Genomic DNA, 13,656 nt, shown 5'->3' with positions numbered 1-13,656 from the left:
CAAAACTAAAGTAGGTAGAGTAGAGTTTGAACCTGGGATTTAGTGCCTGAAAACCGAACCCGTTAGCCAAGGAATACCACATAGTATATTTTTCAGAGCTAATCGAAAGACTACAGTCACATTTTCAATATGGCTTATGATTCGGCATAACAAAGTCGATGAATACCAACATTTTAGGTTCACAGGATCCTGGAGATTGCCACAGATCGCCTAATATTGAATGACTTTAATAACGGTGTTTAATGAATTAGCTAAGCGATCGCGCTACATACTTAGTTAAAAATATAGGCCTTTGCAACTTTGTGCATTGTATCAATAGACACACTTCTTCAAAGCAACGTCATTCAGTAACTGATGTTGTATTACCTTGCCCTTAGTGTAAACTTTATTTTCAGCCAAGTCTGTAGCACAATCACTGAACTAACTCACTAAACTCCGTTGTTTAGTTCACCCAATATTAGGTGGTCTGAGGCAATCCCCAAGAAGCTATGAACCTTTATATAATGTACAGCAATGACTGATTATTAAATATGCTGAAAAATACCCGAGAGAATATGAATAAATATCTTCATTCAACAATTGATCTTGATAAAACATTGCACTTTTACTTGGCTGATCACTGATGTTGGTTAAATGTAGTTAGAGAATAAAAAGTATACTAATTGTAAGTGATTTACCTCTTTGAAGCACATGATTATATCATCACTTACTCCCAAGTCGATTCATTAGAAATAAACCCTAAACATTTGACCATAAAAACGGTATTTCATCATAATAGTTCATATATTTTGGTTCATGATAAAACTGAATGGGATATCCCGCAAGGAGTCGAAACCAACCATAAGTAGCAAGAAACTTGAGGAAACGTGAATATTACTAGTTTGATAGTTTAAGAGAAGTTATCAACTATGTACGATGTGTGGCTAATGCAAATAAGATACGACTGGCCCATTAACGGAGACACAATTACTCAGTATATAAACTATTGTTATGTGTAAAAGGTTGAATTCACGATTGGACTATATTTTATTTCGATAAACCGTGGTTCTGATCTGTTGTTCGCCTTTTAACTGTCGATCAGATATTCCGTCTGTGCAAACCACGTGATCTAGTACGGTGGCTTAATTATATTTTACAGAGGTCTGGTATATCCAGTCATACAATACAGCCGACTATTCTGTTTATCAGTGCTCAGTGTAGTCAGATGTTATATTATTTTGTGCCAAAGCTCAAATATTTATTTGCTTTTGTCTTTACATCAATATATTGATTTTCTCAATTAACATATCAATTCTTGAGATATGGAGAATATCGGTATAAAAACCATGAACGACTTAGTATAATATTAACAAAGTAACAGACAAAATTGTTTGCTTTATATTAGATAAACTGAGATTTATTTTAATATTAATATGATTGATGCGTGAAATTTTTCAAGAAATCCATTTCATTATAAACAGATTGACAATCTACTTCAGGTAAATATCATTTAACGTAACATAAGAGATATTCTCCAATCTGTTATATTACATTATACGTTAATATGCTAAAGACCGTTTCGTGTTCATTTTTCCCACTCTCTATAGTTCCTGATAATATAAACAAACTGTAAATATTGTTTCGCAAATGTGATAGAATACTAATCTAAAAAAGGTAATTTGTTTACATTTAAAGTAATTCAATTGTATTAGAATATGAATTCAGATACATGCATTTAAAATTAGTACTTCTGAAGATTTGACAATTTTCCTACTACTTTATCAAAATTCAGCATAACTAAAGGGCATTAAAAAAAATTTGACAGAAAATTAAATGTTGTAAATATGGAAAAAAATTGTATACAATGTAGAACTGTTGGTAACTTATACCTAAACCCGCTTCTGATTGCGATATTTTGGAGAAATAAAAAATGAAAACCATAAGAACATTCTAATTTGTAGAACTTTTCAATTTAACGGAGCGATGTAAGGGTTAATAATGTACAAATCATAAACTTTATAGTTATTAAGCTATTATTCGTCACAAGCGCTATTTTCATTTGCACAATTTACAATTTTATTTATAATACGGAACATTGGTATCTTTTAACGCTAATCCGTTACTTAGTAGTAAACATTAACATATCTGCCACTCGACCGTAGCTGCTACCTTGACGTGGTGGTCGTGCTTGCCTATCGTGATGACCCCACCGAGCTATATTGGCTGGCACATATGTTCCTGTAGGCTCTACCATGTCGGGCAGGTCAATTGGAGAACGGTAAGACTAAAAGCAGCAACTCAAGGTCTGAGGGCGAAGTCGTACTGCTGACTATAGAAGGGTGTGACAGCAGTAATGTATTTCCCTCGGATAACCAGCATCTGCAGCGATGCTGCCTTCTGATAAGGAAGGATGGGGTTAGAAAACGTCGACCCTAAAAAGGTCACGCCTCACCTTGTCTTATGGATTTCTTTCTCCGGTAGTAAGGCATTTTGAAGAACACAGCTAACAAGTTAAAAACTTCCCATAAAAAGGCCTTGCGTGACCGGCCTCAAGCAGTTGTCCCTTGGGCTCTGTGGTCACGCTCCCAGATCGTTATTACCAACACTAATTCAACTTCCTTTTCAGGTCCCTCAAGAAATACCCTTCCACGGTGTGGGCAGCCGGGAAGTGATATTAGCCCTCATACCCGTAACTGCGCACGAGACCAAGTTGGTCACATTCAAGTCCTTCCTACACATCCTAATAACTCTCTTATCTCCACGACTAACCCTTCTCACGTCCCTTTATCACCTCGCACCGCTAGGGCAAAGGATTCAAGTACGCGGAACGTTATTCCTGGTCTCCTGAAACCACGCTCTAAACTACATATAGGAACTTTTAATGTCCGAACATTGTGCCAAATAGGACAACAGGCTTCCTTAGCTAGGACTCTAGAATCTTACACCATCGATGTGTGCTGCGTCTCCGAAACGCGCATACAAGATCCGAGTAGCCTCATTCATTTGACCTCGCCATGTCATAATAAAGAGTCAAATCGATCCACACTTCGTGTATCTGGAAGGCCTAATGCTGCTTCTCGTGGCCTCGCTGGAGTAGGTATAGCATTAAGTCGTAGGGCAGAACTAGCTCTTTTAGACTGGATCCAAGTAGGCAGCCGTCTGTGCGCTGTCCGACTAAATGGGACAGTAAGGAATCGGAAAGATAGGGACACTCGTCGTTGCCTCTTCGTCGTCTCTGCCTACTCTCCCACTGACTGCAGCTCAGATGATGTAAAAGATGAGTTTTACAGAAAGCTTTCCGACCTTCTCCAAAAAGCTAGGCGCTTTGACGTAGTAATAGTGGCTGGTGACTTTAATGCTCAAGTAGGCAAACCAAGCGAAAGGGGAAGACACCTGGGTGGATCTTATGGTGTCTTGGCTCAAAGAACAGATAATGGCGATGGTCTATTGCAACTATGCTCAGATAACTGCCTGTTTCTTGCAAATACTAACTTTAAGCACAAAGAAAAACATTTTTTGACATGGCGACCCCTGAATTCGTCCCAAAGTTGGACTCAAATAGATCACATCGCTATCAGCCACCGATGGAGGGGCTCGATAGAAGACTGTCGCTCATTCTGGAGCACATGTTTAGATTTAGATCATGTTCTGGTGCGAGCACGTATCTGTCTGTGTCTTACTGGACGTAGGAAAGACGCCGAAAGGAAGCCCTTTAGGGTTCTACTTAATGATAGGAAAGCTAAGAATATATTTCAGGAACAACTACAAAAACAGTTAGGCAGCCATGTAAGTTGTGTCCACCCCAAGGCAGCGTGGAATGACATCCGGAAAGCTATGGAAACAGCAGTGATATCTGCTAGTACGGTAAACCATAAGGTTAGGGAGAAACACTGGATCTCATCAGCATCTACCGCACTGATAGATGCTCGAAAACTCATCCCATCTGGCTCTGAACATAACGAAGAGCGGAGTCAGCTTAAGCGCAGGCTAATAAGAAGTCTACGCAATGATCGCGAACAGTGGTGGGTGGCGAAAGCGAGAGAGTTGGAAAAGACAGTGGCAATAGGTAACAGCAGACAACTAATCAGATTTGTCAAAGAAACCGGTATTAGGAACCCAACTGTCAGCGAAACTATCTCAGAAAAAAGATGGACATTTTATTCATTCTCAATCCAGGAAATTGGATCGATGGGCAGAACACTTCAGGGATCAGTTCAACTAGCCTTCAGTCACACATCACTTACCCACGATCCCCAGTCGTCCTGAATGACAAGTTAATGTAAATCCACCAACACTTTACGAGGTTGAAAAAGCTATAAGAAATCTGAAACGAGGGAGAGCAGCAGGCCCTGACAGGTTTACCCCTGAGATTTTTAAGGATGGTGGTCCAGTACTAGCAACGAGATTGACTGAGGTCTTAGGTAGAATCTGGGAACTGGACGTAATTCCATCTGACTGGTCCCAATCAATGATTGTGCCAGTCTATAAGAAAGGACAAAAGTCCTCCTGTGACAATCACAGAGGGATCAGTTTGACTAATATAGTGTCTAAAATATTAGCTTCAATAATACTTGGACGCCTAACCAAAGCTCGTGAAGAGCAGACTAGAAAAGACCAGGCTGCTTTTCGACCTGGACGTGGTTGTATAGACCAGATATTCACTCTACGTCAGGTCCTAGAACATAGACATACATTCAGACGTCCCACAATAGTAGTATTTCTTGACCTTAAGGCGGCATTTGACTCCGTTGATCGTGAGGTTCTATGGCAGTGTTTGTCATTGAAAGGAGTACCAAAGAAGTACATTAACCTCATAAAGGCTCTCTACTCGAACACAACTGGTCGAGTTAGAGACTATGGCGAACTGTCATCAGAATTGGTTACCTCAAGTGGTGTTCGTCAGGGTTGTCCACTCTCTCCATTCTTGTTTAACTTTGTCGTTGACATGCTTTGAGAGATAACACTTTCATCATCTAAATCTCCTGGAGTTGAACTTTTACCGGGAGACTCACTTGTTGACTTAGAATACGCCGATGACGTAGTTCTATTTGGTGAAGACGCTAACAAAATGGAGTCTTCTGACCACTATAAACAACATTGCAGGCATGTTCGGGACGCTATTCTCCCTCCTCGAAGTGCAAAATGTTACTTCAGGATTGGGTTGCATCGACACCTGAACTAATGATAGGGAGTGAAGTAGTTGAGCGTGTTGACCGCTTCACGTATCTTGGGAGTCTCATCAGCCCTTGTGGTCTGGTGTGTGACGAAATCTCAGCACGGATACAGAAGGCTCGTCTAGCTTTTGCCAACTTGCGTCATTTATGGTGCAGGCGAGATATCCGTCTAGCAACCAAAGGACGGGTTTGCTGCGCAGCAGTTCGTTCCGTCCTACTTTATGGTAGTGAAACATGACCGGTAAGAGTAGAGGATATTCGTAGGCTACTAGTATTTTATCATAGGTGTCTTCGAAGCATTACTTGTGTATCCTGGTACTACCGAGTAAGTATTGCAGTTGTTTATTTATTTATTTAAACATATAAATATTGGTACAAAGGGGCACCAAATACATATGCGCCGCACAAATCTCATTTGATTTGTGTGAGGGCTGTGATACTGACCGGGGGCCCAAACTGAAGCAGGTGGTTTTCTTAGGGGGCCACACCCGGAGCCTTTGACCTAAAGGTCTGATCCACAAGGCAGTGGAGCATCGTGAGGAGATGTAGTCCCATGGTAGGCGGTGACCAGAGATTGATTTATATGCCATTTGTTCTTTCAAAATACTGGAGTCCATGTGCACCATTGGTTTGGAATCAGGGTTTTCCAACTCCCCTAGGTGGACTCACCTTGTCCACCAACCCGGTTAAAGCGCCGGACATTCGCTTTTCGTCCTCTCAATTTCGTGAACAACACCCCCGCCACGAGAAGGCAGTGAGTAGGACTTCCCTGGCAGAGCCTATATACGCGTGGCCATGTGAGAGCACTTCGAGAGAGAGAGCGGATTCTCCACACTCTCGGCCGTACCAGGACATTTGTGGGGGTGCTAGGTAAGGATGGCAAATCGATTGATGAAGTAGTGAAACTTCATCAGTTGAGATGGCTGGAACACGTGTTACGTATGACCAACCACCGACTGCCCCGACGTGCAGTGTTTTATGTTGTAGGAGTAGGTTGGAAGAAAGCTAGGGGGCGGCCAGATCAAAACGTGGCACAAATCCATGACGTCACTGACACGTGGACTGAGCCATGTTGTTAGGTGTAGATTACCTGGTTGTGATCCGCAAGATGATAGCAATCGATGGTTAGAGACCTTGGATGACATAGCTCAAAATCGTTTACAATGGCGAAGGTGCATCTACTCTTTGTGTTCTCCCAAATTCTAATCTTCTGAATTCCTCATGTCCCTACCTTTTCCTCCCTCCAAATTTATTTCACTGGATTATACTCCTTGAATAACATATTCAAACCCTAATCTTTCGGATTACTGCTTATACTCTTACTACTTCTACCATTATGGGATTTGAATCGACAACTGCATCTCTGTGCTAATGTGGTATGGCAACTCGAACTGATGTACGTACGTACGTACGAAGTTCTACGTTGTGACTGACTGACATATTTGTCAAGCCTTTTTGGATAAAATTGTAAAGTATCCAACACTAGTCTACGAGACTAAGCATCGCAGTGAATTTTGTTAGATCTTAAGAGCTTGAGATTGATCGATAGGAAGCCTGCGCTAAACTTCGTTCCCATCAGTTTCGTTATGTATAATTCATAAGTCTGTAAGCAGAACTTTGACGTTTTTCCATTATTGAATTCTACTATTTTATTCAGAATACTAAAGAACAGATATTATATTTTATGATTGACTCGAACCTATGATTTCATCATCAAGATTGTTGTTATTGTTTCAGTAAAGGAAAAATAAACTATAAACTTACTTCTGAATTTGGACTTGCATGATCACTGCTATAAGTTGGATTTCGAAAAGCAGTACTGCTAATTATCGGCGAATTCGAAGCACAATCAAATGGTACAGAAGCTGTTAAACGTCTTCCGAAATTTGGTGAATAGGAATGTGGTGATGAAGACGGTGAATTTTCAATATTCACATTGATGTCCATCTTGAATTTAACAGGAAAAAGATGGTAAATAAATCAATAATTTATAAAAAGTAAACAGGAGTTGTAGGTCAACTTCAATGTTATCATTATCATTATTGTGACGTTAACCAACTACAAGTCTAAATAGTCGGCTTTAAGTCACATATATTTTCGTACGGGTGAATAATATCTAACTGACTACCTAAATCAAGACAGTTAAGACTAGTTTTAAACTTTCAACTTAATTATTGAGAGTTAAATGCTTTAAGATTACCACTAAGCCCAAAAAAATTCAATACCATGGGACAAATATTTAACAGTGTTATCATTTAATATTTTGGATACCAATGATTTCAGCCATATACGTTCACAGTGAAATAATAGGTACATTTATGTACAAAAATGTTTTCCATAATGGGTAACATCAAAGAGTTTGAAAAATTGGAAACCGACATAACTTGAAATTTTCTAACAAAATTAAGTCGCCTATGATTTTATTTATCACAAAGTAAACTGTCTTAAGCAATTTATAGTGTATATAAAAATTTCTCCTTAGAAATCATAAAATGATGTAACAAAATAACCCCGTAGTATTAATCATTAGTTTATCCCTTAAAAAAACTTGATGTAAAATATAAAACATTTGATCATGAACAAAATTATCACAATTACAAACAGCAATAACAAATTGTACCATTAAATATGACAACCCCTACATGAATTAAAACATGAGTTAACAAACTAAATTATGGGTGATAACATACACATAAATTTACCTCATCATGCATAAAATACACATAATGAAAAGGTGCGCATAAGTACAAGTGTAAATTAAATTTCATAATTTCATGAACTATCTAAACGATTGTGACCATATTATTGTTTTGGACACAAGTTAATATATAAACATATGCACACTTTGTTACTAGGTGAAGGTTCGAAGCTTGATGAAGATCCAGTAGCATGAAATATACAACTGAAATGATGTAACTGATATATACAGATATATATATATATATATATATATATATATATCACAAATTATCAAACAATATAGTGAATTCGCTAGATACAAACATGTTTTTAAAAAGCAGAGGAAATGAAATTATGTTGAACAATAAAATTAATCATCATCACCATCATTAGATAACAACATTTACGGTAAAAATTAACTAAATATACACTAACAGTTTGTGATGTGCACGAATTGTCATTTTGATAAATTTATCTTTTCGTATTGAATATTAATGGTAATAAAAGGAATACTATATTCCTTGAATCATTTTTATAGGCGTACATTATAACTAACAATACCATCTGAAGTTTCGAGTATTACGGGTTAAGATACATAGATATGTAGATGGGATCCATAAATTTAATTCAATGAAAGTAAAAGTGAAAAAAAAAATCATTTTTTCAACGTTTGTTATACAACCATTTATCTTTATAAATCATCGTTTATCATTGATTTTCTTGCCAAACAGAAATTCTTATTCTCATGTATTAATCAATAAGATACTAATGTAAGTAATAAAATGTTTTTTTTTGTTTAAATTTAACAAAAAAAGGCTATCATTGAATAGATGTCTCAATAATTTGAGAAATATTCAAATAACTTTGGTTTGAAATAAATTTGAGTTCAAAATACATTGATGTTACTTCAATATTTGTACTGTGCATAAATAATTTGATTAACTAAAAATATATTAAGATAACGAAACTAACATCGTAATATTACATTTGTGGTAAGATTCATTTGGCTCAAATTTTTTGGGAAACTCTAATTAAATTACCTATACATACTAATGAGTCGAAAGGAACGAACTAAACAGGAATTTTAACTATCCCACTTCATCCAAATAAAATATTTAAACTAGTTTGAAGATGGCGAAAAAAACAATCGAAGCTCTGATGCAAATGCTAACTGATCAAAACTGATATACCTCATAGCAAAGAAAGAAGAAATAATGTTACAGGAGTTAAAGGGTGACTAAAAAGTACACGAGAAATGAGCGAAACTCGGTGATAAAAGATAGATTATATTTATGCTTTAAACTTAAAACAAAGAATAAACCCATCTGGACGAATGTGACCGATTCTGACCCATACCATGGTTGCTTGTGGACTCCTACCAAAACTTTTACTTCCATGTATAAGTCAAATCAAAAGTCAATTATTCCATGGATTGAAGACACATCTTGTCCTTGATAACCTTTATTTTTCCTAAGCTACTTCTAGGTTAATCTGCGCAAAGCGCTAAAACAGACATTAGTTGAGTATATGTAATCGATTTCCAAAGTACTGTAGTTGATTAAGGCTAACAACGTTATCAATTTACTATTGTTTAGTCCTCTGGTCAGACTATATTTAAACTGTTTTCTTTATATTGTTCAGGGTCCACCAGGATGCGTCCACAATGGCCGATTAACTTAGAAATTAATGCGGTCTTTCGGGTTCTCGCAACCTGGTGAACTTTGGTGACAATTGAACACCTTGCTTTCATAGTAGTCACTAACATGCTCTACCTAGTAAACATTTAACCAGTTCTTTCTGAAACATATAACTGATATTAGTTGACCGAGCTCGAAGAGACGTTGCTGTAGTGATCTTTATGTTTCTAAAACAACTCAAGCATACATAGACCTTAACTGAAGGTCGAAATCTGATCGTGTTATCTAGAAAGAGAGATGATGGTGATTTGATTTGTTTGTGTACACTGCCAACCTGTTTAACAATACTAGTCGCAAAGTTAAATATTTTTATACGTCTATAAATGATTGTAGCTAGAAATAAGTAGCTTCTAGAGTATAACTGTATGATAAGGCCATAATTTCTTTGGCAGATTTGAGTTTTAAAAGCACGACCTAAATGTTATCCTCTTGGATAAGACTACCTATTTCAGTGTTAAAGTAACCTGATACAACAACTAAAATTGAGTGTTATGTTTCTTGTGGGAACAAACACTCGTTGTATTTTTAAGTACAATCAACAGCCCGAACTTGAAATTCACCAACATTGATCTTACATCCACTCAGTGATCTATTAAGCAAGTTAAGGTTTCACGAAGCAACCATTGCATCTAATATAATTTTCTAATTTATTTTGAAAGGTAAGTTAAATTACTATAGTAGATAGTAAACTTTAGGAATGCGATCTTAAGCGTCTTTAAAAGGTTGCTTTAATGTGAAGAGGCCACAAAAAAGAAGAGTAAAATTGCGAGAAGCCGATAAGATTGAAAACAAAACCATTAAATGTATGCGTAATTAGTAGGTAATGTTATCAGTAGATTCTTTCTTACTTACTCCTGTTACTCTCAATGAAGCATAGGTCGCCGACCAGCATTCTCCAACCTACTCTGTCCTCGGCCTTTCTTTCTAGTTCTGTCCAACTTTTGTTCACTCTTCTCATATCTGCTTCCGTTTCTCGTCGTAATGTGTTCTTTGGTCTTCTTCTTTTCCTTTGACCTTCAGGATTTCAAGGGCTTACCTTAAGATGCAGTTGAGTGATTTTCTCAATGTGTGTCCTATCCACTTCCAATGCTTCTTCCTGATTTCCTCCTCCACTGGAATCCGGTTTGTTCTCTCTCACAGTGGAATGTTGCTAATAGTGTCTGGCCTACGGATTCGAAGTATCTTGCGTAGACAATTGTTAACAAACATGTGTAACTTCTGGATGATGGATTTCGTAGTTCTCCAGGTTTCCGCCTCATACAGTAGGACTGTTTTCACATGTGCATTGAAAATCCTGACTTTGGTGTTAGTTGACAGTTGTTTTGAGTTCCAGATGTTCTTCAACTGTAGATATGTTGCTCTTGCTTCGCCGATCCGCGCCCTCACATCTGCATCAGATTCACCGTGTTCATCGATGATGCCGCCCAGATACTTAAAGGTTTTTACGTCCTCCAAAGCTTCTCCGTCAACTGTGATTTGATTAGTGTATATTGTGTTGTATCGGAGAGTCTTGCTTTTCCCTTTGTTTACATTGAGACCCACTGCTGCTGAGGCTGCTGCTACACTGGTCGTCTTCTCCTGCATTTGTTGTTGCGTGTGTGATAGAAGAGCCAGATCATCTGCGAAGTCTGGATCGTCTAGCTGCATCCTAGCTGTCCACTGTATCTCATACTTCCCTCCAGATGTTGATGTCTTCATTATCCATTCGATCACCAGAAGAGAAAGGGTGAGAGTAAGCAACCTTGCCTGACATCGGTCCTTACCTCGAACGAGTCTGTCAGCTGTCCTCCATGCACGATTTCGCAGTTTAATTCATCATAGGAATTCCGTATGATACTAACTATCTTCTCATGCACACAGTAATGACGAAGAAGCCTCTATAGTGTTGTCCTGTCCACGCTATCAAATGCTTTTTCGTGGTCAATGAAGTTGATATAGAGTGGTGAATTCCATTCAATGGATTGTTCCACAATGATCTGTAGTGTTGCGATTTGGTCAGTACACGATCGATCCTTACGGAATCCAGCCTGTTGGTCTCGAAGTTGGACGTCTACGGAGTCCCTCATTCTGTTTACCAACACCCTGTTGAAGACTTTCCCTGGTATTGAGAGAAGAGTGATGCTCTGTAATTATTACACCTGCTGAGATCGCCTTTCTTTGGTATCTTGATCAGAAGTCCTTCTTTCCAGTCTGCCGGCACTTGTTCTTCATTCGAAATCTTGCTGAAGAGAATGTGGAGTATCTTTGCAGTTACTGTTACGTCCGCTTTCAGGGCCTCTGTTGGAATGTTGTCTGGTCGTGCTGCTTTGCCGCTCTCGATTTGTCTGATGGCCATGCTGATCTTTTCAATTGTTGGTGGGCCAACAACGATTGGGAGGTCCGTGGATGCTGCTTCGATGTTGGGTGGGTTCAATGGGGCTGGTCGATTCAAGAGTTCCTTAAAGCACTCTACCCACCTGTTTCGCTGTTCTTCAATGTTGGTGATTACTTTGCCTTCCTTCCATGTGATGATGCTTCCTGTGGCCCAGAACCTTCTGACATGTTGAAGTGATTGCCTTCTTGATCTCTTTCCAGTTGTTTTGCATAGTAGTTCCCTCTCCTCTGAGTAGATCATGAAAGGCCTAGAATCTATTGCTGAGGGATATCTTGAATTCGTTGAGTCTGTCAGTATCTCGAAGAAAGGACGTATTAAACTTTTGTGATGTTGTCCGCCCCGTTGTCTAGTGCTTCTTGATTTTCAGTTTCATCGTGGCGACCAGCAAGTGATTATCTGGTGCTATATCAGCTCCTCTTCTGGTTCTCACATCCTCCATGGTCCTCCTGAACTTTTTGTTGATGCAGATATGGTCGATTTGGTTTTGTGTAGTGTGATCCGGCGAAGTCCATGTGGCTTTGCGTATGCGTTTATGTGGGAATACTGTGCCCCCTATGACCAGTTTATTGAAGGCACATAGGTTTGCAAATCTCTCACCATTTTCGTTCCTTTCTCCCAGTCCATGTCGTCCCATGATGTCTTCATATGTGGTGTCGTCCATTCCAACCTTGGCATTTAAATCTCCCATCAGAATGGTCAGGTCCTTGGTTGGGCACTTCTCGACGATTGACTGAAGCCTATCGTAGAATTGGTCTTTAACGTCTTCATTGTAATCGTTGGTTGGCGCATAGCATTGGATGACGTTCATTGTAATGCCCTCTCTCTTTGTTTAGAAGGAGGCTTTGATGATCCTTGGTCCATGCGATTCCCATCCTATAAGTATATTTTGTGCTTGTTTGGACATCATCAGTGCAACTCCTTGTGTATGTGGATCATTTTCTTCTTCATGGCCGGAGTATAACAGCAGCTCTCCTGAAGCTAGTCTTTGTTGTTCAACCTGCGTCCAATATGTTTCACTGATCCCAAGCACCTACCGGTTGTATCTTTTCGTTTCTTCAGAAATTTGGATGGCTCTCCCGGTCTTCCATATTGTAAGAGCGTTCCATGTACCTAGATTAATGGTTGCTCTGGTTGTCAGAAGAGGCATCGGCCTCGTGACTTCCGAAGGAACTCGGATTTCACCATGAGGCATCATAACTCTACTAAATGAAGACCTTCTAACTCCCAGGGCACAGCTTAAATTATTTGAATTACTTTTTCTGGCTAGCATTTTTTTAGCGAGTTAGTTTTCTACGGGATGGGGTCGCCAACCCCATGCCCAACCCTCCTCCTTTATCCGGGCTTGGGACCGGCAGCAACCCCAGAGGGGCTCCAGGCGGAGTTGGCAAATCTAACAGGAAATTAAAAATCATACTGTTTAAAAAATTCTCATTGAAAAGGAAGGAATGACAATTTCTATGGCATAAATTATTTAATTTCTTTATGTATTTTTGCTAGTAAACGATGTAATACGTTTTACCTGAAATTCGCTTTACGTAATAATGTGTAGGTTATCACAACTAAAATGAAACAATCAATGGGACTAGCCGATAAATAGTAGTAATAACTAATCCAATTGTGAAAGTCAATAATATTACTCGGTTGTCTGAGCCGAAATAGGTGGAATGAAGTCCAAACATGCCACCAATTTAGTCACCAAAGTATGGATTGGTCTAAGTTCTCATACCTTGAGACCTACTGATCACAATTCAAA

The 13,656-nt window shown here is 38.8% G+C and overlaps 1 protein-coding gene across 1 annotated transcript in view; it reads right to left on the bottom strand.

The window, feature by feature from the left end:
- Smp_140360 (hypothetical protein) overlaps nt 1-13,656 on the bottom strand; it is a gene marked incomplete at its 5' end in the record, with an annotated part of 80,422 nt that overhangs the window by 66,153 nt on the left and 613 nt on the right. The window contains one exon of the mRNA XM_018791614.1: nt 6,918-7,100. Coding sequence (XP_018645221.1) covers nt 6,918-7,100 — 183 coding nt within the window. The remainder of the gene's footprint in view (nt 1-6,917; nt 7,101-13,656) is intronic.

The sequence above is a fragment of the Schistosoma mansoni genome (genome assembly GCF_000237925.1).
Source record: "Schistosoma mansoni, WGS project CABG00000000 data, chromosome 2 unplaced supercontig 0108, strain Puerto Rico, whole genome shotgun sequence".
In the NCBI taxonomy this organism is placed as follows: domain Eukaryota; kingdom Metazoa; phylum Platyhelminthes; class Trematoda; order Strigeidida; family Schistosomatidae; genus Schistosoma; species Schistosoma mansoni.
Note: the sequence above shows the minus strand (reverse complement) of the source record. Positions and strands in the feature narration are given on the sequence as shown.